The following is a 24,279-nucleotide window of genomic DNA, read 5'->3' as shown; positions in this document are numbered from 1 at the left end:
AGACAAACTCAGCTGATTTGAACTGATTGCGAGTGTGTGCGTTTCTTTCTTTTAGTTCTCACATGAGACCACTATTGCCAACAGGCAGCTCAGGAAGGAGGGGAGAGTCGGGGGAGTTATGACAGGCTGGGGGGCACAGGGGTTCTGTCTCAGGAGCAGATGTAAAGGCTGTGGCACAGGGTCTGGCGTGATGAGGCTTTCTGGGGGCCCAAGCCAGGACTGTGTTGTCAGGTTTGAATCCCTGTCCCATCAAACAGACGGATAATGACCTTACTTTCAAGTGGTCAGGTGTCCTGCCGAAGGAGCTACCAGTGCTCACCATGCGGAAACCTAGAGCTGGGCGCAGTGGTACGCACCCAGGATCCCGGCTGCTTGGGAGGCTGAGGCAGGAGTTTTGTAAGTTTGTATCCAGCCTTAGCAACAGAGCAAGACCCTATCTCCAAAACAAACAAAAACTGGAGACCTGTGGGAGGAAGAGGATGGGCGAAGGGAGGGGCGCATGCATGTCTCTTCAGCATCCCCGATGTTCTGTGCTCTCCAGATCAGTGTGGCAGCCTTCATAGCACAGGACCTCGAATCTGGGGGCCTAAGCTTTCCTCAGCTCTGCCGCCAGTTCCCTCCTCCTCTGTCAGTTGAACCAGAATTACACTAACTTCCTCCCAGGCCGCTTCCCCTTCCTCCCATTCTGGCAACAGATCTTGGAGTTTGGCAATTGTTTGGATTTTTTTTCTTTCATTCTGCAATTGTGTGTATGTGTGTGAGAAGAAAAAAATAGACTGTCCAGGTAGAAATGGTAAAGCGTGGGGAGGAGAGTCACACTTCCAGGGTCCCAGACAGCGATTCCTAAAGTGACTCAGACACACCACAGTAACAACTCTCACTGCCATTTTATTTTTACTTCAGAACTAAAGATTTCCTTCAAACCACAGGAGAGCTCTGCCACCTACCCACAAAGCAAGGTCTGCACTCACAACCAAGGGCACAGGAAGCCTAACTGCAGGGGACATCATTCCCCGCCCCCACTAGGGCCATCACTATATTCTGGGGGAACCTTGAGCAGCCAGGGGTGAGGAGACCACCATCTACCTTGGGAAATGGAGCCAGAGCTATGGCTTGACCAACACCCCTTGATGTTCATGGGAAACTTCTGCCCAGGAGCTCAGCCCCAGGCTGGTTGTTTTTACAAATCTCTCTCAAATGTATTATTTTGGTGACAAAAATGAAGGAGCTTTGTAAATTTTTTTTAAAAAATTATGAATCATATCAAGTAGTTGTTTACATTTCTTGACAAAATAGGAACCATGGCAGCAGAATCAAATTGGCAAAATCCCTAGATTAAATAGGCAATAATTAGGTCTGCTGTTTTGGCCTTTTGTAGTAAAAGAAGTGGTTGTAGTGTTTAGATATGTATTTGGTCTTGCTTCTTGTATTGCATTTTTCAATAAACTTCAAAAAAAAAAAAAAAAGCCCACTGACTCTAAGGATTGATCGACTTTTGTATTTCTCTTCTATCAGTAACTTGGGGAAAATTAAAGCTGGATGGGGGAGACCTAACCTGAAAACATTTTCTAAAGTAAGCTCCCCACATTGGCCCAAATGCAGCTTCAGTGTTGTACAAAGGGGTTTCTGAGAACTGGCAAATGCTTTTTGCCAGCTGAAGGGAGACTGCTGCACAGGCCACAATAAAAATAAGAAATAAAAAGAGGAGGGCTTCTCAGACCTCTCTGGGGAGTGGTCAGACCTCAGTATGAAGACATTGGCAGTAGTTAGCCCTAGTGGGATATACCCTGCATGGCTGAAGAAAGAAAGGGTTTGAGGTGATGGGAGCTAAAGGTTCAGTCCCCATCCCAGATGGCAGTGGAGGGTCTCAGCACCCTCCCATTGCCCATCTTCCCAGAAGCCCAAGCTCTAGCCCTTGGAGATCCCTGGCGGCCACCCCCTGGAGAAGGCCTGTCTGTACCAGCCTGCAACATCCCAACCTACCTTCCAAGTCTTAGAGGTCCTTGCCCACCACTTTGGGTTTGTTAAGACACCGAGTGCATCTCCCCATCACCTTTGGCCTGGACCTCCAGTCCCCTCAGGTACCTGTCCAGGGCTAAGGCCACATATGGAGGCTGAAGAAATTCCTGAGGCCGAGGCATGCTGGTCTCCACACTCCACTTTAAACCACTCCTGCTGGCTCACCAAGCCTTAGTGCAGCTACCACACACAGGTAGGATGCCTTAACAGCTGCTGTGGTCGGAGGTCCATCCCAACCTGAGATGTGCCTGAAGCAGCTATGGTCTCTGGTCCTGTTATCATGGTCCATGCTGCAGCCTCATAGCGGGTTGTCCCCCCTACTCCTCAGACCCGGGCCCCCAAATTCTCTCCTCCCAATTTGGCATACCCCCCCAGACTGAGACGGTCCAGCCGTGGCCAGCTTCTGTGAGCACAGTCACGAGCAGCTGGGGTCCCAAGGAGGAGCTCCCCAAGGCCCAGATCCAGAGACTTGGAATGTTCAATGCAGGAGCCAGAGGGCTGCACTGTGATGATCACGTGGCCAGTCTGGGTTCGTGGAGCCCAGGGAGGGGCCAGCCCTGGACTCTTCAGCGGGTAACTGTTGAAGAGGGCAGGTAACCCGAGGCGAGGATTAGCAGGCTCTGAACGCAGACTCCGCACTGACGGGACGGGTGAAGTACCCCGACGCGGGGACAGGTCCCAACTTTCTGGCTCCGCACAGCCTATGGCTAGGGGAGTCCTTGGGCCAGGGCTGGGAAGGAGAGCGCAGTCCCAGCTGGGGCCGTCGGGGGGCCGGAGGGCCTGGTCCCGTAGCACCCCCTGGCGGAGTCGTCGCGTCTCCAAGTCTCGGTTCTCATAGAGAAGCGTGTTGGCACAGATGAATACAAACAAGCCGACGCCCATGATCACTGGCCCAAGCAGCCTTAGCCGCTCGTGCGGGCCATGACCCCGGCCCGCGCCGCGACCCTCGCGTCGCAGCTCACTAACAGGGGGTGAGCTGGCATTGGCGGCCCGGGGCCCCGGGGCCCCGGCACGGTGCGGCCAGTAGCCGGCCACGGCGATGCCCATGCCCACTAGCACCACGAGCGCCCCCAGGGCCGCGAACGCCCCCGACGGCGAGCGCAGCCGCAGCCGCGCCCGCACCCGCAGAGGCTCGGGCGGAGAGCGCGGGCGCCGGCGGCGGCCCAGGCGGCGGCCCAGGCGCGAGACGCGGCCCTCGGGGCTCCTCCGCATCTCCCCGCAGTCTCCCGGGCTCCCGGCTGTCATCTCGCTGTCGTCCGGGCGCTCTGCGGAGAGAAGACAAGAGGCGGGGACTGAACCGACGGGCCTAGGTTCGGGGCTCCGGGCTCGGGGTCCAAATCCGGGATGGGAGCTCGGGCCGCCTCGCCCTGGCCGCTTGGAGATCCCTGGCGGCCACCCCCGGATTTTCCCGGGCTGCGAGGCAGGGAGCCGCCCCCGCTCGGGTTTTCCGCAGCGGAGCTCGGAGCCAGGAACGCGCGGCAGAAGCCCGAGTTGGCCCGGCCCGCGGGCGGAGAGGAGGGCGGGGGCTGCGGGCTGCAACCTGGCGCAGGCCGGGTCGCGGGGCTCCGGCCGCCTGCGCCCTCTCTGCCTGCCCGCGGGTCCCGGGGCTCGGAAGGCATGAGGCCCCCAGCAGCCGCGTCTCGGGGGTAAGTACCGCCGGGGTCGACCCCACCCCCGCACGTGGCTGCGCCGTAGTAACGGAGGGAGGGGGCGCTCAGACCGCTGGGTCCGCAGGGGTCGCTCGCGCGCTCCACCACCCTCCCCCCTGCGCTTTACATACCGCAGCGTGGGAAGGAGGGGGTGTCACCGACTCCAGCTTCTCCTTGCCCGCCCCCTCCTTCCAGACTTCCTCAGTCAGCACCGGAGCTGTAGCAGGAGAGACTTGAGATAGACTCCGGGAAGACCGCTCTGATCAAGACCAGCCAGTCAGAGGAGGCGGCGGCGGACTTTGCCCAGGATCTCTTTCAACTCCTCTAGAAGAGGCCTCCCCCTCCCCCAGCAGCCAGGCTGGGACCTTGGCCGGAGGCAGGGGGCTGCCAGTGCTGGGCGCAGGGCCTCACCGGACAGACTCTGCTCTCGGCTCTCCCGTCGGCCCAGGCAAGGCTATTCCTAGGTTGCGGCGTTTCCGATTCGGGCTGCTTCGGATGAATCATCCCCCTTTCCCGCCGCCTGGCCTCCTTTTCAGCCTCCTCCGCCCGAGGCCTCAGTGGACCGCGTCCCAGCCAGAGCAGCAACGCCCAGAGCCCCAGGGTTCGGGCTGCACCGCTTAAACCCCTCCCAGCTGGGCCTGCGACCTGAGGACCAGATCCCGGCGGGGACTGGAGCAGCAGGGCTATAGGTGATGTGGGCCCCACCGAAGGGAGGGCGCGGAACGGCACGCAGCCCCCATCCAGGCTCCAAAAGAGGAGAGTTAGGACTCGCTGTCCTGGAGTGCGTCCTTACTCCCCCACTCTGATTTCTAAGCAGCTGCAGCCCTGAAGGCATAGCCAAGCCTCAGGGAGGAGGATTTGCCACCCTGCCCACGCCCCAGCCGCACCCCGAAGCCCAAAACAGGACACCATTCCTGCCTCGGACAGCACTGCCCCAGGTCCGAGGCCTAGATAGAGTCGTAACGTCTACCGCGTCCAAAGACTGGTTTTCATAGATGGAAACTGCGGCCTGACGGGGGTCACACCGCCACACGAGGCGGGGGCTCCATCTCGGCCGACGCCGGGCTCCTGACCCTACCCCTGGGCATGGCACACCTCTGGGCATAGCCACAGGCGCGTCCAGGGAGCAGGCGAAGCCCATTACCCCTTTATCCCTGGGTATGGAACCCTTTTCCCAGTCCAAGACAGCAGTGCCACCTCTTCTCAAGCTAGAGCTGGCGCCCCAACCCCAACTCCTGAAAGGTCACTCCCGAGCCCCGGCCAGTCCCTGCCAGGAGGCGAAAGCATGCAAATCAGAGACCCATGGACACGTTCAGAGACCCCAAGACTGGTGGGCTTGGGACGACGCTGAGAACCCCATGGAGGCGGAAACTAGAGTCACAGCCGGATGATCCCAAGGCGCGGGAAGTTGTTCACACCCCCATACTCCGGGGTCCCGCCACCGCCCGCGTAGCTACTGCGGCCTGGGGGAAAGGAAGGACCTGGATCCCGCCCCTGTACCTCTCCCGAGGGAGGAGCCTAAGAAAGTTAGGGAAAGTGGGTGGCGAGCCCGTGGCTCCTGTCCTGCTCACCTGGAGCGGCTGCGCCAGAGTAGGTCCGGGTCCGAGTCCGCGCGCCGCGGTTCCCGGCGCCTCTTAGAGCTCCACGGAGCTCCGCCCCGGCCCCGCCCCGCGCCGCTCGGCCCCGCCCCGCCGGCCCCGGAGCCCCCCGAACCCTCTGATCCCCGCGGCGCTGCAGGAAGGCGCAGTTTGGGTCTGAGGGCGGCAGGTAAGCGCTGTGTGCGCGCCTGGCGACTCCGAGGGCCCGCGCCCGACTGCCCCACCCTGGCTCCAGCTCATGCAGCACGCAGTGACCTGGAGGGTGCCCCTTCCCCACCGGAGCCTCTGCCCAGACCCTCAGTCCGGGGAGTCCACGCCCGCCCCTCCTATCCCCAGAGCCCTCCTTTCTTCGCCGGGAGGCGGCCCCAGCCCGACCCGCTGCCCTTCCGCCGTGCGAACCTCACTCCTTCGTCTGCCAAACAGGGGCACCACGTCGTCTGCCTTTCAAGGCATCGAGAGGCGACAATCAGACGTTGGGAGCAGGGCCCACCACCCAGGGCGCAGCCTGAGCCACCCGAGTCCTCGATGGACATCAGCCACGGTGGCCGCAGCGGGGACAACCGGGCTGGGAAGGAGAAAATCAAGCGGGGTGTCGAGGGTCGGGCCTCAGACGCGCCCACTTCTGGCGGGGAGCTGCGCTCGCCCCGCTGAGGAGGCAGTGCTGAGGGCCGCGGCCACCCGCCGACGACGCTCCGGGGCCGGCTCCTGGCCCGCCCGCCCGGAGGAAGAACGCGGAGCGGAGCGGCGGGGGCCGGGCGGGCGGCCAGTTTCCATGATGCGCGGGGCGGGCTCGAGGAGGGGCGCTGCGGGCCGGCTTCCAGGCCCAGCGGCCCGGCCGGGCCCCTCGGGAAGAATTTCCGGCCTGGGATTGATTATTACCCGCCCCTCTCCTGGCCGCGGGACCCCCCGGCTCGCGGGCCGAGGCGAGGGGGATGGGCAATAATGAGACCCGGCTGTGCGCCCCAGCCGGGGACACAACTCGAGGAAGTGATGGGGAGGGGCCGGGTCCCCGAGCCGCTCAGCCCAGCCAGCCTCGAACCCGGCCTCTGGCTTTGTGCAGCCGACCGAAAGCATCAGCGCCCCCGAAGGCCTTTCCGAGCCCCCGGGAACCAGGCATCCTCGGGAGGGACCCAGGCCAACCCCGGACGGAGGTTCCTCCCGAGGACCGAGGGAGCACCAGCAAGCAGCTGCCAGGTGGCCACAGTGCGTGAGGCCGAATCCCGCTTCCCCGGCTTCGCCCTGCGGCTCTAAGAGCCAGGTTAGGGTCCGGTTCCTGCCTCCTGAGGACTGAGTTGCGAAGAGCTCTCTGGCTTGCTCGAAGAGGCACGGCCTCCCTCCTGCCTCCTGCCTCCTCCCTACTCTCCTTCGCTTTCCTTTGCTCTGGACCACCCCCAGCGACCCACTCCCCACACACTGCCTCCACCACGCCCCCACTCCTGCCTCCGCACACGCGGCCCTGTCAGGGCTCACTGCTCTTCCTAAGGACGCCAGTTCTGGGGGCGGGGGGAGCCTGGACCGTCTCCCGCCCTTGCTGACCTCTCCTTTGGTGATGGCTGTACCACTTACTCCTCCACCAGCTCCTGGGGCTCGCACCTTGGCTGGTTTCCTCTCTCCCTGGTGGTGGGAATCTTCCACCTGGTGGCAATCTTCCACCTGGGCCACAAGCCCAGCTTCACTTTCAGCAGCTAGACACCTCTCTGGCCCCGTGGTGACCATCCCCTGTCCCACTCCTTCCCTGTCTCCCCTTCACAAAGTCCCACTGTCACCAGAGTACACTGGTACACTAGGTCACCTTAGGCTGCTGCTGTTTTGTTTAGTTTTCAATTATTATTGCTGTTTTTCCATGTACATGACAGTAGAGTGTGTTCTGACATATTAGTATCACTTATTCCTATTAGAATCAGGCTGCTTCCCCCCTACCCCTTCATCCAGCAGTCCATCAAGTCTGGGAGACTGCCTTTTTCATCTGGAATCAACCTCTTATCCCTTCCCCATGGCCATGCTCCTAGTCCAGGCCACCCATCTGGTCCAGGCCATCAACCTCCTCTGCCTGGAGAAGGCATAATCTTGCCACCTCCTAATCCCTTCTAACCTTCTGCAGACAGGCACCCAGCATCTTTCTACCCTGAATCTGACCCTGTAATTACCTACTTAAAACCCTCAGTGGCTCCCTGTGTTGTCCAGATACAGTTTAAAATTCCTTCTTGTCTCACAAACTGGCCCTTGGACCTCTCACACTGCTCCCTCCTGGGTGGCTGAGCTTCTTTCTGTCTGTCCCCAGACCCTCTGTGCTCTGGCCTCCAGGCCTGGCAGGTTTCTGGCTGTCAGGAGCATCTATTTCCCTTGCCGCCACCTCCTCCTCCTTCAGAGCTATGGGCCTTCTCCTAGCCCCCAGGCCAGGCCAGCCCCTCCTTCACCCTTCATGAAATGTCCTCATGTACCAGAAACTTCCCTGTGCACAGCACAGATGAACTGAAACCATCGTTTTCAATTGAATCCATTTGTTGTCTGTGTCCCAAGTGGCCATGATGGGGTTGGTCCTGCTTATCTCTGAAGCCCTATGCCCAGCATGGTGTCTGCTCACCGCTGGCCCTCTCCCCCTTGTTAGAGGAATGTGTGCAAGGCCTGTCTCTCTTACCCTGGGGCCCTTTCCTACTCTCCACCCCTAGGGCCCTGACCCAGGAGCAGAAGGAAAGAATTCTGCAGAGGCTCAATTTCTTCATCTGTAAAAGGACAAGGAACTATTTCCCTCCTGGTATTGTTTTGAAGGCTGAATAAGAGTACACATGCTCTGTGCCTGGCGCAGACGGGCACCAGCCAACAGCCCCTCCTTCCTATAACCATGGGGTTTCAGACACAGAGACCAGCGCGTGGGGTTGTTCAGGGTGGCAGGGCGGGGAAGGGGTTCCTTTCCCCAGATATAACCTTGTTTAATTCTGTTGAGAACTCTGGGAGGTCAATGTTATGCCCAGTTTTTGGATAAGAAACTGTGGCAGACAGACTTGCCCACAGACCCAGCCAAACTAAGTCTCTCCCACTGTGGAGGGGCCTCCCAGGGCCTGCCTGGCTTAACCCTGTGGACATGTAGCAGCCTCAGTACTGGGACCATGTTCCCAGGAGGCCTGGTTCACTCTCAAATCTTCCCTGGTCTCTGTGTGACCTGGACTCTCAGGAGGACCCTGAATGAGATGTCCCCTGGAGACCAGGGTGATGAACATTTCCTCTTCCAAGCTTCTCTGTGGGATCAAGGAACCTGACAGAGTGACTCAAGGCTCCACGTCCTCTTCAGAATCCACCCTCAGGAGAAAGCCCAACAGCTGTCACCTCCTGCATGCACAACCTCACCCTGAGCCACAGAAATTCAGCAGGGCCTCAAAATTTATCTTTTCTAAGAACAATGTGCTGGCCTCATCTGGACAGCCTCTGATTTCCTCCTGCAGCCCCCATTGATGCCGGTGTGTCCTAGGCACAATGTCCCCTTATGGCTCTTGCCCAGAGAGACCTCGGCCTCTCTGGCACAGAGGGGAGCACATGGCCTGGGTCCCAGCTTTGCCGGGACTGCTCAGTAATTCCCAGAGTGGCCTTGGAAGTGTCACGCACTTCCCTCTGCTCCTGCCTCTGTAACGTGTCCTCTGCAGGCAGGACTGGTGTCTGGATGTGATGAGGAATGTTTGGCAAATAGAATACAGGATCCCAATCCCAGTGCTCCAACACCCAGATGGGGTCAGTGACTGGTCCAGAGTGACCCAGCTTATGCATGGCAGAGCTGGGCATCAGGGCCTACAATCCCAAGTCCCAGTCAGCGCTCAGGTTATGAACCCCAAATCCATCGCTTCCCATGCTGTGGGACTTCTGGGCTGGGCAGCTCTGGGCTTCTTCCCAGGTGTCTCTGTACTGCTGGCAAAGCCATAGGGAGAGCGAGCTCCCCCTCTCCATTACTCTCTGAGCCCAGAAAAGAGAAGGAAGCAGAGCCTGGGTGAAGCTGGGACAGTCAAGGGAATGAGACCCTCGTGGGGAACAAGGCAAGGCCAGGTCCCTGCAAGTCCTTAGAGGGACAGCAGCTGGCATGTTACCATCTTACAGAGCTGTGCCCAACTACCAGCCCCTGTATAGACCCTGACTTAACGCCCGTGAGGTGAGCTCCCTCCTGGGCCACTCTTGTGGAGCCCAGCTTCTGTGAGTTCCAGGCCTGCAGCTGACCCATGGCAGAGCCAGAGTCAGAACCAGGCTCTAAGCGGCTCTGTGACTTTGGCAAGTCAGGTCACCTCTTCAGGCCTGTTCCCTGCTCTGCAAAACAGAGACAATGGTAATAACAATGTCACAAAAATGCTACAGTGAGGATCCAGCCCCTCAGCCTGGAGCACAGTGAACGCGGAGCACAGTGAACGCGGAGCACAGCGGTGCTGTGGTTCCCTCACCTATAAAATGTGAAATGGAGGCTGATAATTACAGCCTTTTAGCCATCTTCTCTGAGCTAGCTGTTGGGGACCAGGGAGGGGCCAGTCAGGCCTCATCCAGAGGCTTTAGGGGTTGGCAGGAACAGACATGTCCACCAAAAGTTATGACCGTTGGCAGCAGCAGACATGGGGAGTCATGCCCAGATAGCCCCAGGGCAGTCGATTCACCCCAGAATCTGTTTCTTCATTAGACAGCGTGCCAGTCACCTACCTTGGAGGGTCATCAAAAGCCTCCCCTGGAAGGACCCAGTAAAACTTAGCTGCTGATATTGTTCTACTGCTGTTGACCCTGCTCCTATGTTCTAGCTCATTTCTGCATCCTGTTTCTTATTTTTGAACATTCCAATCCGCCCATCTTGGATCAGGCTTCTTCCCCTGGTTCAATCAACTGGGGAACCGAGGGAGGGGACAGGGTTAGGAAGTCCAAAGGCATAAGGGCTGGCAATGTCGATTCTCTCAGAGCCTGGGAGGGATGACAGGTCTCAACCAGCCTTGGCGGGAGGGCAGGTTGGACCTTGGGAACTGAGTGAGCTAACACGGGCTTGGAGTAGGACTACTGGCTGGAAAAGTGACCACAGGCACACGCCTGCCACTCATGGTCTCAGCTATAACATGTGTGTCCCTTGAGGGGTTGAGACTGGAGGGACACTGTGAAGATTTGCCTCCCCCTCATCTATGGGTGCTCATGGATGACAGGTCACAGGAAGAAAAACCTCAACAGAGAAATTAAATATTTTTGATCCGGGCGTACAAGTGCTACCAGTTACTCGGGACTCTGAGGCAGGAGGATTGTGAATTCAAAGCTAGCCTCAGCAATTTAGCAAGGCCCTAAGCAACTAAGCAAAACTCTGTTTCAAAATAAGACGGGGGCTGGGGATATAGCTCAGTTGGTGGAGTTCTTTCCTGGCATGCACAAGGCCCTGGGTTCAATCCCCAGCACCCCCCCCACACACACACACACAAGATATAGCAGTGGTTAAGTGGCACCAATAAAAAAAATAGGGCTGGGGGTGTGACTCAATGGTAAAGTGGCACCAATAAAGAAATAAATAGGGCTGGGGGTGTGACTCAATGGTAAAGTGTCCCAGGTTCAGTCCCCAGTACCAAAAAATGAAAGATAAAATACAAAGAGAGGAGATAAAATTACATATTTTTGAGAATATCTACAAGTTTCTCTTTCCTCTGCACTTCTGTGCAGAGAGGCCTGCCTTAGGAAGGCGCAGGACTACAATCAACCCACAGTGACAGCCCTTAACACCTAGAAGTCTGGGTGTGATTTGTTAGGAGATGGGAGTGATTTGTTACAACAGCACAACCCACCGAAACCTGATTAATACACCTGCGGTGCTCAGCGCTGGTTAAATAATAGTTAATCATGTGATTGCTTTTTTCAGGTTCAGAACGATGGGCCTGGTTGATGTTGCCACCACAGAGTTTAAAAACAGTGATCTGCAGAAGAGGCAGCATGAAAGGTATTTCTCTTTCATTTACAGCTGTGCGGGGTGGACAGGGAGCCCCCTCCCCTGCTTTATTGTGGTTTCTCCACCATCCCTGGGGCGTGGCACCCCCCTTGTCTTTATGGTTAAAGATGCCGCGTAGTTCCCTCCCCAGCACGCAGACCATTCCTGAGAATGGGCTGTCAGTGCACACAGCTAGAATGTTCATTCCCCAGTTTGTCAGACTGAGTCACGTGTCTTTTAACTGGCTCCAAGGGAGGCCGAGGTGGCGGGTGGCTCCTGGGAGACAGCTTAGGAGTCCACATTGATACCACTTGGATGTGGCACCTCCATTTGGTGACAGATCACATTGCCGATGAAGCGATGAGCTCTGTGTCACTCGGGAGGAAAAGAAGAGGCTCCCCCACCCCCTCCGCGAGGGATTCAAGGTGGGGAGGCTCCAGGGCAGGCCTCAGTTCCAGCGGGCTGCCCTCTGCCTCCTGTGGATTATAGGGCTCTGCACCCTTCCGTGGGCGGAAGGGGCTGGGCCGGCCCGGGGATGGAGGTGCGGGGGCGCCCCCTAGCATCTGGGCTGCGCCCTTGTCCCTCGGCACCGCTATCGCTGGGCCAGCTGCCGTCCCCACAGGCTCCCCACGAAGTGACCCCGGCGCCCACCCGGAACCCAGGCCACAGGCCTTTGGCCTCCTGTATGAGCCCCCCTTGCAAACCGCCGGGTGCCTACGACTGAAGGATTCCCCTTGGGGAGCTGGGAGTAGAGGAGGAGGAAGACGCAAAACTTTGTGTCTGAACCAAATGGGACCCAGCTCTTCAGGGCCTGGGACAGGGCTCCAGTCTGTTTTTTCTGGCCAGAGTCCCTGCTACGTGCAGTTTAACAGGATCCCATGCGATTCCCCTAACCACCAGCGAGGGCAGTGCTACCCTCCCCCCTGCGCTACAGATGGGAAAACTGAGACCCAGATACAAAATCCCAGCAGGTAAGCCATAGAGCTCGGTCCTAACCTAGGACTGTCTGTGTCTAAGCCCACCTTCTGGCCTTGGATTAGTTACCCCTACCCTCCACACCCCGGGGCTGCCTGGCCTGGAGTCTAGCTTGGGCATCAGCCAAGGCTGGTAGAGGTTTGCTTCTTTTTTTTTTTTTTTTTTTTTTTTTTTAAGAGAGAGGAGAGAGAGAGAGAGAAAGAGAGAGAATTTTTCAATATCTATTTTTCAGTTCTCGGCGGACACAACATCTTTGTTGGTATGTGGTGCTGAGGATCGAACCCGGGCCGCACGCATGCCAGGCAAGCGCGCTACTGCTTGAGCCACATCCCCAGCCCGAGGTTTGCTTCTTTATCAGACAGAACACGCAGACTTTAAATTTCATGGTGACTGTTTCATTGCTGAAAGGGGACAGGAGGCTCAGGGAGCTCCCTCATTCCTTCACCCCTGCGGGGAGGTGCAAAGGGCATCTGCATGGGTGCCTTTTTCCTAGTCGTTTTAGAGGGGGAGACCCAGGACATGGCAGGCTGCTGTGGGGTTCCTCACAGGGTGCCTTCTCCCCAGTGGGAAACACCCGGAGGAGGGAGATGGAAGAGGAGAAGGCAGCCCAGGGGGAGGACTGGCATGGAATGGCTTTGAGGACTGGCATGGAATGGCAGGAGCAGGCAGAGCTGTCCCTCAGGAACTCCAGGTCAGCCCTGCAGGAGATTGACTTTATCTCCTGTAAGTGAAGCAGGCACAGAGCTTATTCCCTGCTTCCAGGCTCAGGGGTGAAGTGACCCCACCCCAAGTAACAGAGTATGGGAAAGTGTCAGGACTTCCAGCCAAGTCTGCCTGATTCCAAAGCCTCCTCCACACAGGGTTGGGGGATGAATAATTATCCCCACTTTACAGGGGCCCAGCAAGTTTAAGTAACTTGTTCAAGGTCACACAACAAGAAGGTAGAGACTGTCACACCACTCCTAGAATTTCTTATCCTCATCTGTAAAATGTCCTTACGGGGGAACTTCCAGGACCGAGCAACTCCACTTACAGAACTTCCTCCCCTGCTCCTGGACCTGGTGAGGCACAGGCGGGATTAGATCATTTACTTGGTCTCTTTCAGATACTTTCCAGGAACTTCACGTCCCTAATCGTATTACAGCAAGGAAAGCTAGCCAAGCAGAAGAGGAGAGAGTGTTCTCAGAGGGCTGGGGGTCCTTGAAGGTTTCCTTCAGAGGGACATCAGCACCTCTGATCATTAGGCAAACACGCTCCTGCCTGGAGGAGCAGCCCATGCTGCCGGGCCGCTGTTGGGTCGGGCCCAAATCTCTGGTTTGGAGGAATCACCAATAATGCCCAAGAGGTTTTTCGAACTACTTGGCTAACTCTTCTTGCCAAGAGATACTTGAGGGGGAAAAATGATGAATGAAAGAGCATCGAAAGAATTACAGTTGATTTTAATGGTAGCTAACGTACAGTTGTGGATTCTTCTTCTTCCTCTTTGGTTCACATTGTAGTCACTGAAGCATGAGGTCAGGAATACATTCTGGAATGGTGACGGAATCCATCAACTCTGGTGGCTGCAAAAGGGTGCCCAGAGGGGATTGAGAAGCGGCCCTTTGGGGCCTCCACCAGTTGCTGTTGTGAAGAGCCCCAGCGTAAGCGCCTTTGTACTGCAGCACTTTTCTTTGAGTTGTCACCTCAGGATAAAGAGCCAGGAGTGGAGTACTAGGGCTCGTGCAGATCTCCCTCTGGATCCTGAGGTGACTTCCAGCCGCACCAGCAGTCTAGCAGCTCAAGTTCACAGTCAGGCCAGCTGCACTGGGTTCCTAATAGAGACCAGGTGTTAGGTAAGGCTGCAGGCTGGTTCCAATTTGCATTTCTTTAGGAATATCCCAGGGTTCTATAATCACTCTCTAAAAAACACTAACGTTGCCTGGGAAGTGTGAATTAAGGATAAATATTTTATACAAAAAAGGAATTTTGATTCTTTGGAATCAGATTAAATCTCCACTTGCTTTTCGGAAGGCTGTTTTACTGTGAATTCCACACCTCCGGGAAACTGCATAAACTTGAACGTCCAGCTCCTTAAACTCATCAAACAAATGCCAGGTAGGGTCTCGACCAGGCAAGGACTAGAAAGCTGCCCAGGAAGCCCCACCCACCCCCGCCCCTCTTCCCTGCACCCAAGTGTGCACTCTTCTGAGCCTAAAGCTGCAGTGTGTAAAAACAGCAACCGTTTAGTTTGGCCTGTTTTGAAGATTTCTGTGTGTGGGGATGGAGTGTGGGCTCATTTGTTTGGCTGCTTCCTATTGTGAGAAATAGAGTCTGAAGATGGTTCATTTCAAAAAACAGTATTCAGCCTTAATTGGATCCAATTGTAGTCGTTTAAATTGTAGCCCTTCCCTTTTGCCCACCCTGATTCTGAAATCAGCCAATCGCGTAGGCCGTACGCCCGAGTCCTCCAATCAGGGCGGAGGGCAGCGCCGCCCGGTGGAGAACCGAAGCCGCCCGCCCACGTGCGCTTGCGATCCGGGCTCGGGAAGCGTGCTTCTGGCAGGAGTCGGGGTTTGCCTTGCCCACCCACTTTTTTTTCTTTTCTTTTTTTCCCCACCCACTTTCGAATGCGTGTTTGCTTTCTTGCGACACCGAGTGTTTTAAACAATATCGGTGAAACTCGCCCACGTTGCTTCGCGTAGCCGTAGTAGCCGGCCCCTCCCCTCCGCAGAACTTGGCACAGAAACGCCGCGCGGCCGGGCCGCCCTGTGTCGGGAAGGCTTCGGTTGGTTTCCGGTTTGGGCACTAGAAATGTGCTGTCCTGACTGTACATGTTGTTTGACCCCCACCGGAGGCCACCCCCTCCTGGAAGGGCTCTACCAAGAGGTGCAAGTGCCAGGGTGGCTCTTCTTTCTTCCCCTCCCCTTCCCCCTCCTTTCTCCCCTCCACTCTCCCCCCCCCCCGCCCCCAGTGCTGGGCATTGAATCTAGAGCCTTTCACATGCTAGACAAAGCCACTGAGTACACCCCAGCCCTCATTTTAAAAGTTGTCCTCTGTCCATCCTTCCTTCCTTCCTCCCTCCCTCCCTTCCTCCCTCCTCAATGCTGGGGATCAAATGCAAGTCCTCACGTAGGCCAGACAAACATTCTACCACTGAGCCACATCCCCAGCCCTTTTGATTTTATTTTGAGACACCGTCTTGCTAAGTTGCTGCGGCTGGCCTCAACCTACCATCTGTCCTCCTGCCTCAGCCTCCAGCGTTTAGAGGTATGTACCACTGGGCCGGGTTTGGGGTGGCTTTTCTTTGACTTACCTTGCATCTTGGTGATGAAATAAGACATATTGTGTGTACCATCCTGGGATTTGATTTTGTGTAGCTGGTGTCCCTGCCCCAAGCATGAGTTAATTTATTTGTATTTTAGCATTTAAAATGAGAGACTGCAGCTTGTGAAGAAAATTGATTCCATGTTGGTTCATCTTGGGGTCATTCTTAGAATGTGACCCCAACTTTTGCAGGTGTGTAGCAGACCTTTTGATAATTCTTCTCCCAACCTCTACTTTAGGGAGTCTGCCTTGGTGTGCTTGGGGGAGACGGTGACCCTTTTACTAAGGCTGAGGGAATTGGAGCCTCCCTCTCCAGTAGGTTGGACCCTCCTGCCCAAGGCCTGCTTCCGGCCCTCTTGAACAGCTTCCATCTGCCCATCTTCCAAGGACCTCTTTCAGCTTCCAGGGAGCCCGTTCCCCAAGAACACAGTGATTATTCCGCAGGTCACTGAGCTATTTACCTGCATGTCATTTAAATTCACTCCTGGGGGGCTGGGGGTGTGGCTCAGCGTAGAGCGCTTGCCTCATACACAGGAGGCCCTGAGTTTAATCCTCAGCACAACATAAAAATAAATATATAAAATAAAGGGATTGTGTCCACCTACAACCAAAAAAAGTATTAAAAAAAATAGGACCATAGCCTCTGCTGCGCTCGTGTTTTGGTGTGTTATGTTTATTTTACTTTTGGGGTCACTGGGGATGGAATCTAGGGGTGTCTACCACAGAGCTATAGCCCCAACCCTTTTTATTTTTATTTTGGGGTCTAAGTTGCTGAGGCCAGCCTCTAACTTGTGGTCTTCCTGCCTCAGCCTCCCAAATCACTGGGATTATAGGCATGCCCCATTGTTCCAGGTTAACTAATGTTTTAAAGTAATTCTCTTTCCTTTCCTTTGCCCTCATTATTGTGTGTAATCTGTGCCTAACTTTATTGTTTGATACAGGGGTTGGCAAAGATTTTAGGCTTTCAATCCCTGTTGTGGGGACTCCACTCTGCTGCCATAGAGCGTCCCTAACAAATGAGCATGGCCGGGGCTGTGGCCCACACTGAACTGGGAACTTGATGTAATCTTTACATATGAAACATTCTATTGATTTTTTTTCCCACTCATTTAAAAATGTTAAAACTATTCTTAGCTCAAGGGCCATATGAAAACAGGTAGCAGGCTGGATTCAGCCCATCTGCCTTGGCTCACCGGCCCTAATTTAGTACACAGGTTGCAGAATATAGTGGGATCACCGAAAGGACAGGCAGGGCAGGGGACTTTGAAAACTGAGGAGTCGTTAGATGGACTCCATGCACCTTTTAAAATAAAACAATAGACTTGACTTTTTTGAAGAAAAATTGAATGGGAAGGCAGAGTCCCCACCTGTCTGCATTCTGTGCCCTGCTGCCTCATCTTGGTTAGTTACAGTGGTGCGTTTGTTGTCTTGGTAACTCATGTTGACAATGACATCTGGGGCTGTGGCATGTGTGTCATGATGTACCACCAAAGACCGTTTCACTGCTCTCCGGCTCCCATGTTCTCTGGTCATCCCTCCCTCTCTCCCCTGGGCTCTGGTCACTGCCCATCTTTCTACAGTCTCTGTGGGTCCACAGCGGCATAGACTGAATCCTGCGGTCACCTGCCCTCAGCCAGAGTTGCTCCAAAGCAGGGCTGCCACGCTTCCTGCTGAGGCGACCCGGGAGGCACAGCCAGTGTTGTTTGTGATGCTGGGGACTGAACCCTGGACCTTGCATACATATGCTGGGCAGGTGCTGTGCCACCAAGCTACATTCCCAGTCCTACAGTCAGTTGTGTTTTTTGTTTTTTTTTTGAGGGGGGGTAAGTGCCTAACCATTGCTGAGGCTGGCTTTGAACTCGCGATCCTCCTGCCTCAGCCTCCCAAGCTGGTGCTGGGATAACAGGCATGCACCACCCAGCCCGGGCCGACAGGTTCTAAAGCAAGAGAGGGACATGGCCAGGTTTGCACTTTAGAATGCTGGGACTGGATGAGCAGAGGTTACCGGAGCTACAACTCCCCCGCAGGCTCAGCCCACCTGAAACAGACCCGTGCCCGCCAGCTGCAACTGTGCAGAGAAACCCCCGCAAGAGGACCTGTCCACCCTCTTGTGAGCCTGTTTTCTCGCTCCCTCCCAAGGGGTTTCTCAGAGCCCCTCTTCGGTTTTCCTGGGGTCCCATCAGAGACACAGCTGGTAACGGAACAACAGGCGAGGGACTTTGCTTTGGCTGTGGGCAAGGGGGACTGTGTGGGCCTCGGTGGTGGGGACTGACCATTTCTCTGGTGCCCTCGTCTGGTCTTTTTTCAGAGCAGCATATTCTCAAAGTTCCAGGTGCCTACCTGGTGTGAAGTGAGAAACTGGCCTTCCACCCTGAGGTGGTGGCCGGCAGCTGAGTAGTGTTGGAGCAGGTTGGGGAACAGCCCTGATATTGGCAGAATCTTCAGCACCCCTCATTCTGCTCTAGAATATTCCACGACTCCAATTTCCCGTGACTGACACAAATAAAAAACAGTGCTGGAGAGGTGCTTCCCACAGCAGAGCCAGACCCGGGGTTCACTTGTTTCTCTGGCCTCTCCCTTGCAGGTGAAGAGAGCACGTCACTCGACATGCTGAGCTGCTGGGACTCAGGTAAGGAGGTGAGAGACACACCTGGGTCATGGATGGATGGGACCACGCTGGTGGCCCCGGGAGAAAGGTGGGGCTAGCATTGGTGCTGCGGGTGATTCATTCATTCATCTGTTCATCTAAGGACGTCTTGGTTGCTTCCAACTTTCAACAGTTGTGAATAAAGCTGCTTAGTATTTGAATGCATTATTGTGTAGATATGTTTTCAGTTCACTCAGGTGGAGGAGATGCTGTGTAATGCTAAGAGGAGTGTTTAACTTAATAAGAAACTGCCAGACTGTCTTCCAAAGCAGCTGTACCATTTTGTGTTCCCATCCTGTTTTTCCACATCTTTGCCAGCATTTGGGGTGGTCAGTGTTTTGGATTTTAGCCAAAATCTAAATCCATGTATGGTGTCATCTCATTATTATTTTAATTTGCAGTTAACTAACAACACACATAATGTCGAGCTTTCTTCATATGCTTATTTGCTGTCAGTTGTCTCTTCTTTAGTGTTCATTCATAATTTTGCCCATTTTTAAATTAGGTTGGTCAGTTTCTTTTTTTTTTTTTTTTTTTTTTTTTTTTTAAAGAGAGAGTGAGAGACAGAGAGAGAGAGAGAGAGAGAATTTCCAACATTCATTTTTTAGTTCTCGGCGGACACAACATCCCTGTTGGTATGTGGTGCTGAGGATCGAACCCGGGCCGCACGCATGCCAGACGAGCGCGCTACCGCTTGAGCCACATCCCCAGCCCAAGGTTGGTCAGTTTCTTGTTGAGTTTTAGAGTTCTGCCAGGCATGGTGGTGCATGCTTGTAATCCCAGTGGCTCAGGAGGCTGAGGCAGGAGGATCGAGGATCATGAGTCAAAGCTAGCCTCAGCAGCTCATCAAGGTGCAAAGCAACTTGGTGAGACCCTGTCTCTAAATAAAATACAAAAAGGTCTGAGGATGTGGCTCAGTGGTCAAGTGCCCCTGTGTTCAATCCCTGGTTCAAAAAAAAAAAAGTTTTTTTATATATTTTGGATATAAATTCTTTTCAGACATGTGACTTACAAATATTTTTCCCAGTTTGTGGCTTGCCTTTTTGCTCTTATCAATGTCTTTTACAAAGTAAAAATTTGTTTTAATGAAGTCTGACATCAACTTTTCTTTCATGGATTGTGTTATTGGTATTGTATCTGAGAGATTATTGCCAAACCCGTTGCTGAGACTGGTCTCTAGAATCTGTCTCAAGTTCTCTAGAACTTGCCATCTCCTGCCTCAGCCTCCAAAGCAGCTGGGTGATTCCAGGCATGCACCACTGCACCTGGGTCTTGTTTTCTTCTAATAGTTTTACAGTTTTGTGTTTTATATTTAGGTCCATGAATTTTGAGTTAAGTTTGTGAAAGGTGTAAGTTGTGCCTAGATATGTTTTTCTACATGTCAATGTCCTGTTGTTCCGTTGTTGAAGACTTATCTTTGTCCATTGAATTGCTTTTGCTCCTTTGCCAAAGATCAGTTGGTTATTCCTGTGTAGGTTCATTTCTGAGCTTTCTGTTCTGTTCCATTGATCTATTCTTTTTTTTTAAATATTTTATTAGTAGTTGGTGGGCCTTTATTTATTTATACATGGTGCTGAGAATCAAACCCAGTGCCTCACACGTTAGGCAAGCACTCTACCACTGAGCCACAACCCCAGCCCTCATTGATCTATTCTTTAGAAATAGGACTTTTTTTTTTTTTTTTTGGCGGTAGTGGGGGTACTGGCAATTGAACTCAGGGCACTCTACCACTGAGCCACATCCCCAGCCCTATTTTGTATTTTATTTAGAGACAGGGTCTCACTGAGTGGATTAGCACCTGGCTGTTGCTGAGACTGGCTTTGAACTTGTGATTCTCCTGTCTCATCCCCCTGCGCCCCGCCCCCAGCCACTGGGATTACAGGTGTGCACCACCATGCCTGGCTAACAGAGCTCTGATTGTTATAGATTTTAGGTAAGTTTTGAGGTTGGATAGTATCAGTCCTCTGACTTCATTCTTCTCCTTCAATATTGGGTTGGCAACTCTATAGATTTTTTCCTTTCCCTAATTTTTTTTTTTTTTTTTGGTGGGGGGTACTGGGGATTGAACTCGGGGGCACTCAACTTCTGGGCCACATCCCCAGTCCTTTTTTTTTTTTTTTTTTTTAAGAGAGAGTGAGAGAGGGGGAGAGAGAGAGAGAACTTTTAATATTTATTTATTTATTTTTTTAGTTTTCAGCGGACACAACATCTTTGTTGGTATGTGGTGCTGAGGATCGAACCCGGGCCGCACGCATGCCAGGCGAGCGCGCTACCGCTTGAACCACATCCCCAGCCCCCCAGTCCTTTTTTTGTATTTTAGAGATAGGGTCTCACTGAGTTTCTTAGCACCTCGCCTTGCTGAGGCTGCCTCAGCCTCCAGAGTTGCTGGGATTACAGGCGTGTGCCACCGTGCCTGGCCTGTCTTTCCATAAATTTTAAGATCTGTTTGCTGATAGCCACAAAATTAACTTGCCAGGATTTGGATGGAGAACACATCCATTCGATAGTTCAAGTTGGAAAGAATCTTTTAACAGTAAGGTGTTTTCCTATTCATGAACATGAAAAGTCCACCCTGTTTATTTAGATATTTGCTTTTTTTTTATCAAAGTTTTTTTTTTATATGGATCTTGTACGTATTTCACTGGGTTTATAGTTAAATTTTGGGGGTGCTAATGTGTTTTTGAGTTTAGGAATTTTAATTTCTAATTGTTAATTGCTGGCATATTAGGAAAGCAATTGACTTTTGTATGTTAACCTTATGTCCTGCAAATTTGCTGTTAATTCTAGGGGGGTTTTCTTTGGCATTTTCTATAAAGATGATTGATTCTGTCATCTTGTTATTTCTTCCTTTCCAATCTATATACTCTCCCCTCCTCTGGTTTTTTTCTTTTTTTATTGTAGTTTGATGTTGAGTAGGAGTGGAAAGAGAGGATATCCTTACCTGATAACCTTGTTCCTAATCTTGAGTGAAGAGCATCTAGTTTCCCAATATCAAGTATGTTAGCTGTAGTGAGAGGTTTGTTTTTTATTTTTTATTTGTTTGTGGTGCTGGGGATCAAACTCAGGCCTTTGGGTATGCAAGGGAAGCATTCTACCAATTGAGTCTTATCCCCAGCCCTGTTTTTTATTTTTAATCATGAGTGGCTGTTGGGTTTTGTGAAGTTTTTTTTTTTGTTTGTTTGTTTGTTTTTCCCCTTTGGACACAGTATTGGGGAGAGAACCCAGGGATTTGTGCATGCTATGCCAGTGCTTTATCACAGAGCTACAGCCCCAGCCCACATTAATTGACTTGAATGTTTAGCCAGCTTTAATGCCTGGAATCTCACTTGTTCATGATGTATACCTCTTTTATATCATTGGATTGTATCTGCTGACATTTTATTCAAGATTTGTGTATGCATGTTCATCAGAGATATTCATCTGTAGTTTTCCTTTCTTGTGGTGCCTTTGCTAGTTTTGGTACCAGATAATGCCGATCTCAAAGTTACTTAGGAAGAGTCCTCTGCTTCTGTTTACTGGAAGAGATTGTAAAACTGGTGTATTTCTTCCTTATCAAGGGTTTGGAAGAACCCAGTGGTCTGGTCTGGTACTGTTTCAGTTTATTAATTATTGCTTCATCTTATTTAACACTGACATGGGCCTGTTCAGATCATCTATTTCTTCATGTTAGTTTTGGTAAATTGTACCTATCAAAGAATTTGTCCAGTTCATCTAGTATATCAAGCTTGTGGGGATAGAGTTTCTCATACTCTTCCTTTATTACCCTTTCAATGTCCCTGGGATCCGTAGTGACGGCCTAACTCATTTCTGATACTAGTAATGTGTCTCCTTCCTCTCCTCTCCTTTTCCTTACCCTGGCTAGAAGATCAATTTTATGGATCATTTTGAAGAATCAGCTTTTGGTTTTCTCTGTTGGTTTCCTTTTTTCAATTTCATTTATTTCTGCTCTTAATTTTATTTCTTTTCTGCTTCTTTGAATTTGTCCTTTTTGTAGTTTCTCAAAGCAAGCTTAAACTGTTCATTTTTTTGAGTATGTGCATCCAATACTATACATTTTCCTCTACGCTCTGCTTTTGCTGCATTCCATAATTTTGTTAAGTTTTATTTTAGTTTAAAATATTTAATCTCTTGAGAATCCCCCTTTGAAAGCATGTTGTTTAATTTCCAAGTGTTCTGGAACTTTCCAGTTATCTTTGTTATTGATTTGCAGTTTAATTCCATTGTAATCTGAGGTCATCCTTTGTGTGATTTCTATTCCTTTACATTTGTTAAGGTGCATGGGGTAGAATGGTCTTGATGAATGTTCCGTATAAATTGAAGAAGGTGTATTCTGCTGTTCTATGAACTGTTTTATAAACATCAGTGAGACCCAGTTGGTTGATGGCATTATCCAGTTCAAATACATCCTTACTGATTTTCTGCCTGCTGGATCTGTCTTTTTTCCCCCTTTTCCTTTGAGGCTTTGCTTTGCTGTAGGTGCATAAACACTAAGGACTTTTTTTTTTTTGGTACTGGGGGTAGAACTGGGGGGGGGGGTGTTTAACCACTGAACCACATCTCCAGCCCTTTTCATTTTCAGACAGGGTTGCTTAAGGGCTTGCTAAATTGCTAGGCTGCCCCTGTGCCCCTGCCCTGGCTGCCCTTCTGTCCTTGTACTTAAATGGGTTTTGTAAACAGGATAAAGCTGGGTCTTGCTTTTCAGAACCCACTCTGACAGTCTATTTACGCCATTGGCATTTAAAGTGATTTTAGTCAACCATGCTGGTGACTGTTTTCTATCTGTGGCGCTTGTTCTTTTTTCTGCCACATGGTGAAAGGTTATGTGTGAAAAAGGCCTGTGCAGAGCTAAGCATCCAGAAAGGGTCACCTCAGGTGGACCTTTGGATTGCTTTTGGCTGCTTCCTGTTTGGGAAATTTCCTACTGTGTGTATTTTTGTGGGTATTAATGCTTATTGTTTTCCACTGAAGAAACTAAATGAGCCACTCTCTTTCTCTTTATTCTTTAGCATCCAGTACTGGGATGACCTGGGCTTGGCCAAATGGGTGTTCTTGGGTTAATGGTGTTGTCCTGCAGCAATTTAGAACTTTTTATTAAAGAAAAGCAGATAGTAGAGAAATCCTGCTTGACTTTGATCTGGGTTCATTCTTTGTAAATTCAAATGTCATGTCTTCCTGTAAGTATCACAAATCATGTTTTACAAGGGAGAACCAGAGAATCATAGTTTTGTCACTAGCTGTGCTACATCCCCTCTGAGCTTTCCTTTATAATTTAAAATGGGCTTATGTAATAAGGTACATTAAAAACACCTAGCTCATAATAGATGTTGGTGGCAAATGAACCAACCTTATACTTTCTCCTTTTAGTTTTTCAAGGTCTTTGTTTGACTAGACTATGCGGGATGAGGAGGTGCCAAGAATTACTTAACTTTGGCCTCAAATGTTATTATCCTTGACTTGATTTGTTGTCTAGAGGACGCAGTGCACTGCATTTAACCCTCTAAGGAGCCTGGGAACTACTTCAGTGGTAGAGTACTTGCCTATCTCATGTGCAAGGCCCTGCCTGGGTTTAATCCCTAGCACTGCAAAACAATACCTCTAGGGGTTTTGTTCAGAAGTCTCTTGGCTTAGACATGAACACCTACTGGTGGTCACCAGTCAGTATCTGGCCCACAGGTTCTCAGTATTTATACGGTCCAAGCTCAAACCCACCTGTCCAGTGCCTGGAATGGTACCTAGCCTACAGAAAGCACTCCAAATGCTGATCTTACATTGGGGTGGTGGACGGTATGCTGATCACGAAAGTGAAGATTCATAGCAAGTTCAACCCAAAGCACCGAAGAAACAACTCTATGCGAAGAACTCACTGGTGATGCTGATTTTCCAAATGGCTTCTTTGGAATTTGAATCCCAGAACCATAAATTCTGGGAAACTTTTGTTTTTATTCTGCAGAGCAAGATAAATCCTTGGGAAGTGCTGACCATGGGTTAGCCCAAGGAACAAAACAGCCATGACAAACTTTTTGTTAAGGAAGGAGAAATTAAGTTACCTCAGGAAATGCAATTGTGATTCAAGCACCATGAAATTTTGTCAAGCAAAAATAGTCTTTATTCAAATTTAATGGAAACAGGGGTCACTATACTTTGCAAGACGGGGAAAAATAAAATTAAAAA

The 24,279-nt window shown here is 52.0% G+C and overlaps 2 protein-coding genes across 11 annotated transcripts; one reads left to right on the top strand and one right to left on the bottom strand.

Annotated features, from left to right (window-relative positions):
* Nucleotides 1-872: 872 nt before the first annotated feature.
* On the bottom strand, nucleotides 873-5,805 carry TMEM200B (transmembrane protein 200B). Of its 5 annotated transcripts, none has more exons than XM_081308434.1 (3): nucleotides 5,666-5,798; nucleotides 3,800-3,885; nucleotides 873-3,284 (listed from the first exon to the last, which is right to left on the bottom strand). In XM_081308434.1, the coding sequence occupies exon 3, from the start codon at nucleotides 3,262-3,264 to the stop codon at nucleotides 2,344-2,346; it is 921 nt and encodes a 306-aa protein (XP_081164560.1). In that variant the 5' UTR covers nucleotides 3,265-3,284; nucleotides 3,800-3,885; nucleotides 5,666-5,798; the 3' UTR covers nucleotides 873-2,343. The 5 variants fall into 5 exon arrangements, with proteins under 5 accessions (XP_081164560.1, XP_081164561.1, XP_081164559.1 ...); XM_081308435.1 differs by lacking the exon at nucleotides 5,666-5,798 and adding an exon at nucleotides 5,240-5,378; XM_081308433.1 differs by lacking the exon at nucleotides 5,666-5,798 and adding an exon at nucleotides 4,080-4,214.
* On the top strand, nucleotides 3,291-13,113 carry LOC308657002 (uncharacterized protein). Of its 6 annotated transcripts, XR_014023826.1 has the most exons (6): nucleotides 5,352-5,435; nucleotides 5,690-6,524; nucleotides 7,936-8,021; nucleotides 11,118-11,195; nucleotides 11,524-12,154; nucleotides 12,391-13,113. XR_014023826.1 is itself a non-coding variant. In XM_081308445.1 (4 exons), exons 1-4 carry the CDS (start codon nucleotides 3,364-3,366, stop codon nucleotides 12,429-12,431), a joined length of 492 nt encoding a protein of 163 aa, XP_081164571.1. In that variant the 5' UTR covers nucleotides 3,291-3,363; the 3' UTR covers nucleotides 12,432-13,113. The 6 variants fall into 6 exon arrangements, 2 of the variants coding, with proteins under 2 accessions (XP_081164571.1, XP_081164570.1); XR_014023823.1 differs by lacking the exon at nucleotides 7,936-8,021 and having other exon boundaries at nucleotides 5,690-5,807; nucleotides 12,030-12,154; XR_014023824.1 differs by lacking the exon at nucleotides 7,936-8,021 and having other exon boundaries at nucleotides 5,690-5,807.
* The last annotated feature ends 11,166 nt before the right edge of the window (nucleotides 13,114-24,279 follow it).

The sequence above is a fragment of the Spermophilus citellus genome, assembly GCF_964194105.1.
Source record: "Spermophilus citellus genome assembly, chromosome: 9".
Lineage (NCBI taxonomy): Eukaryota > Metazoa > Chordata > Mammalia > Rodentia > Sciuridae > Spermophilus > Spermophilus citellus.
The sequence above is the reverse complement of the archived record's forward strand: the minus strand, read 5'-3'. Positions and strand labels throughout refer to the sequence as shown.

What these genes read in the sequence shown, in the direction of transcription:
- LOC308657002 (XM_081308444.1), top strand. Translation starts at nt 3,364, where the DNA reads ATGGGAGCTCGGGCCGCCTCGCCCTGGCCGCTTGGAGATCCCTGGCGG. An exon ending in CAGAAGAGGCAGCATGAAAG is followed by an intron (nt 11,196 to 12,029) that starts GTATTTCTCTTT and finishes TTTTCTGGCCAG; the next exon opens with AGTCCCTGCTACGTGCAGTT. An exon ending in CAGATACAAAATCCCAGCAG is followed by an intron (nt 12,155 to 12,390) that starts GTAAGCCATAGA and finishes TCTATTTTTCAG; the next exon opens with TTCTCGGCGGACACAACATC.
- TMEM200B (XM_081308436.1), bottom strand. Translation starts at nt 3,264, where the DNA reads ATGACAGCCGGGAGCCCGGGAGACTGCGGGGAGATGCGGAGGAGCCCC.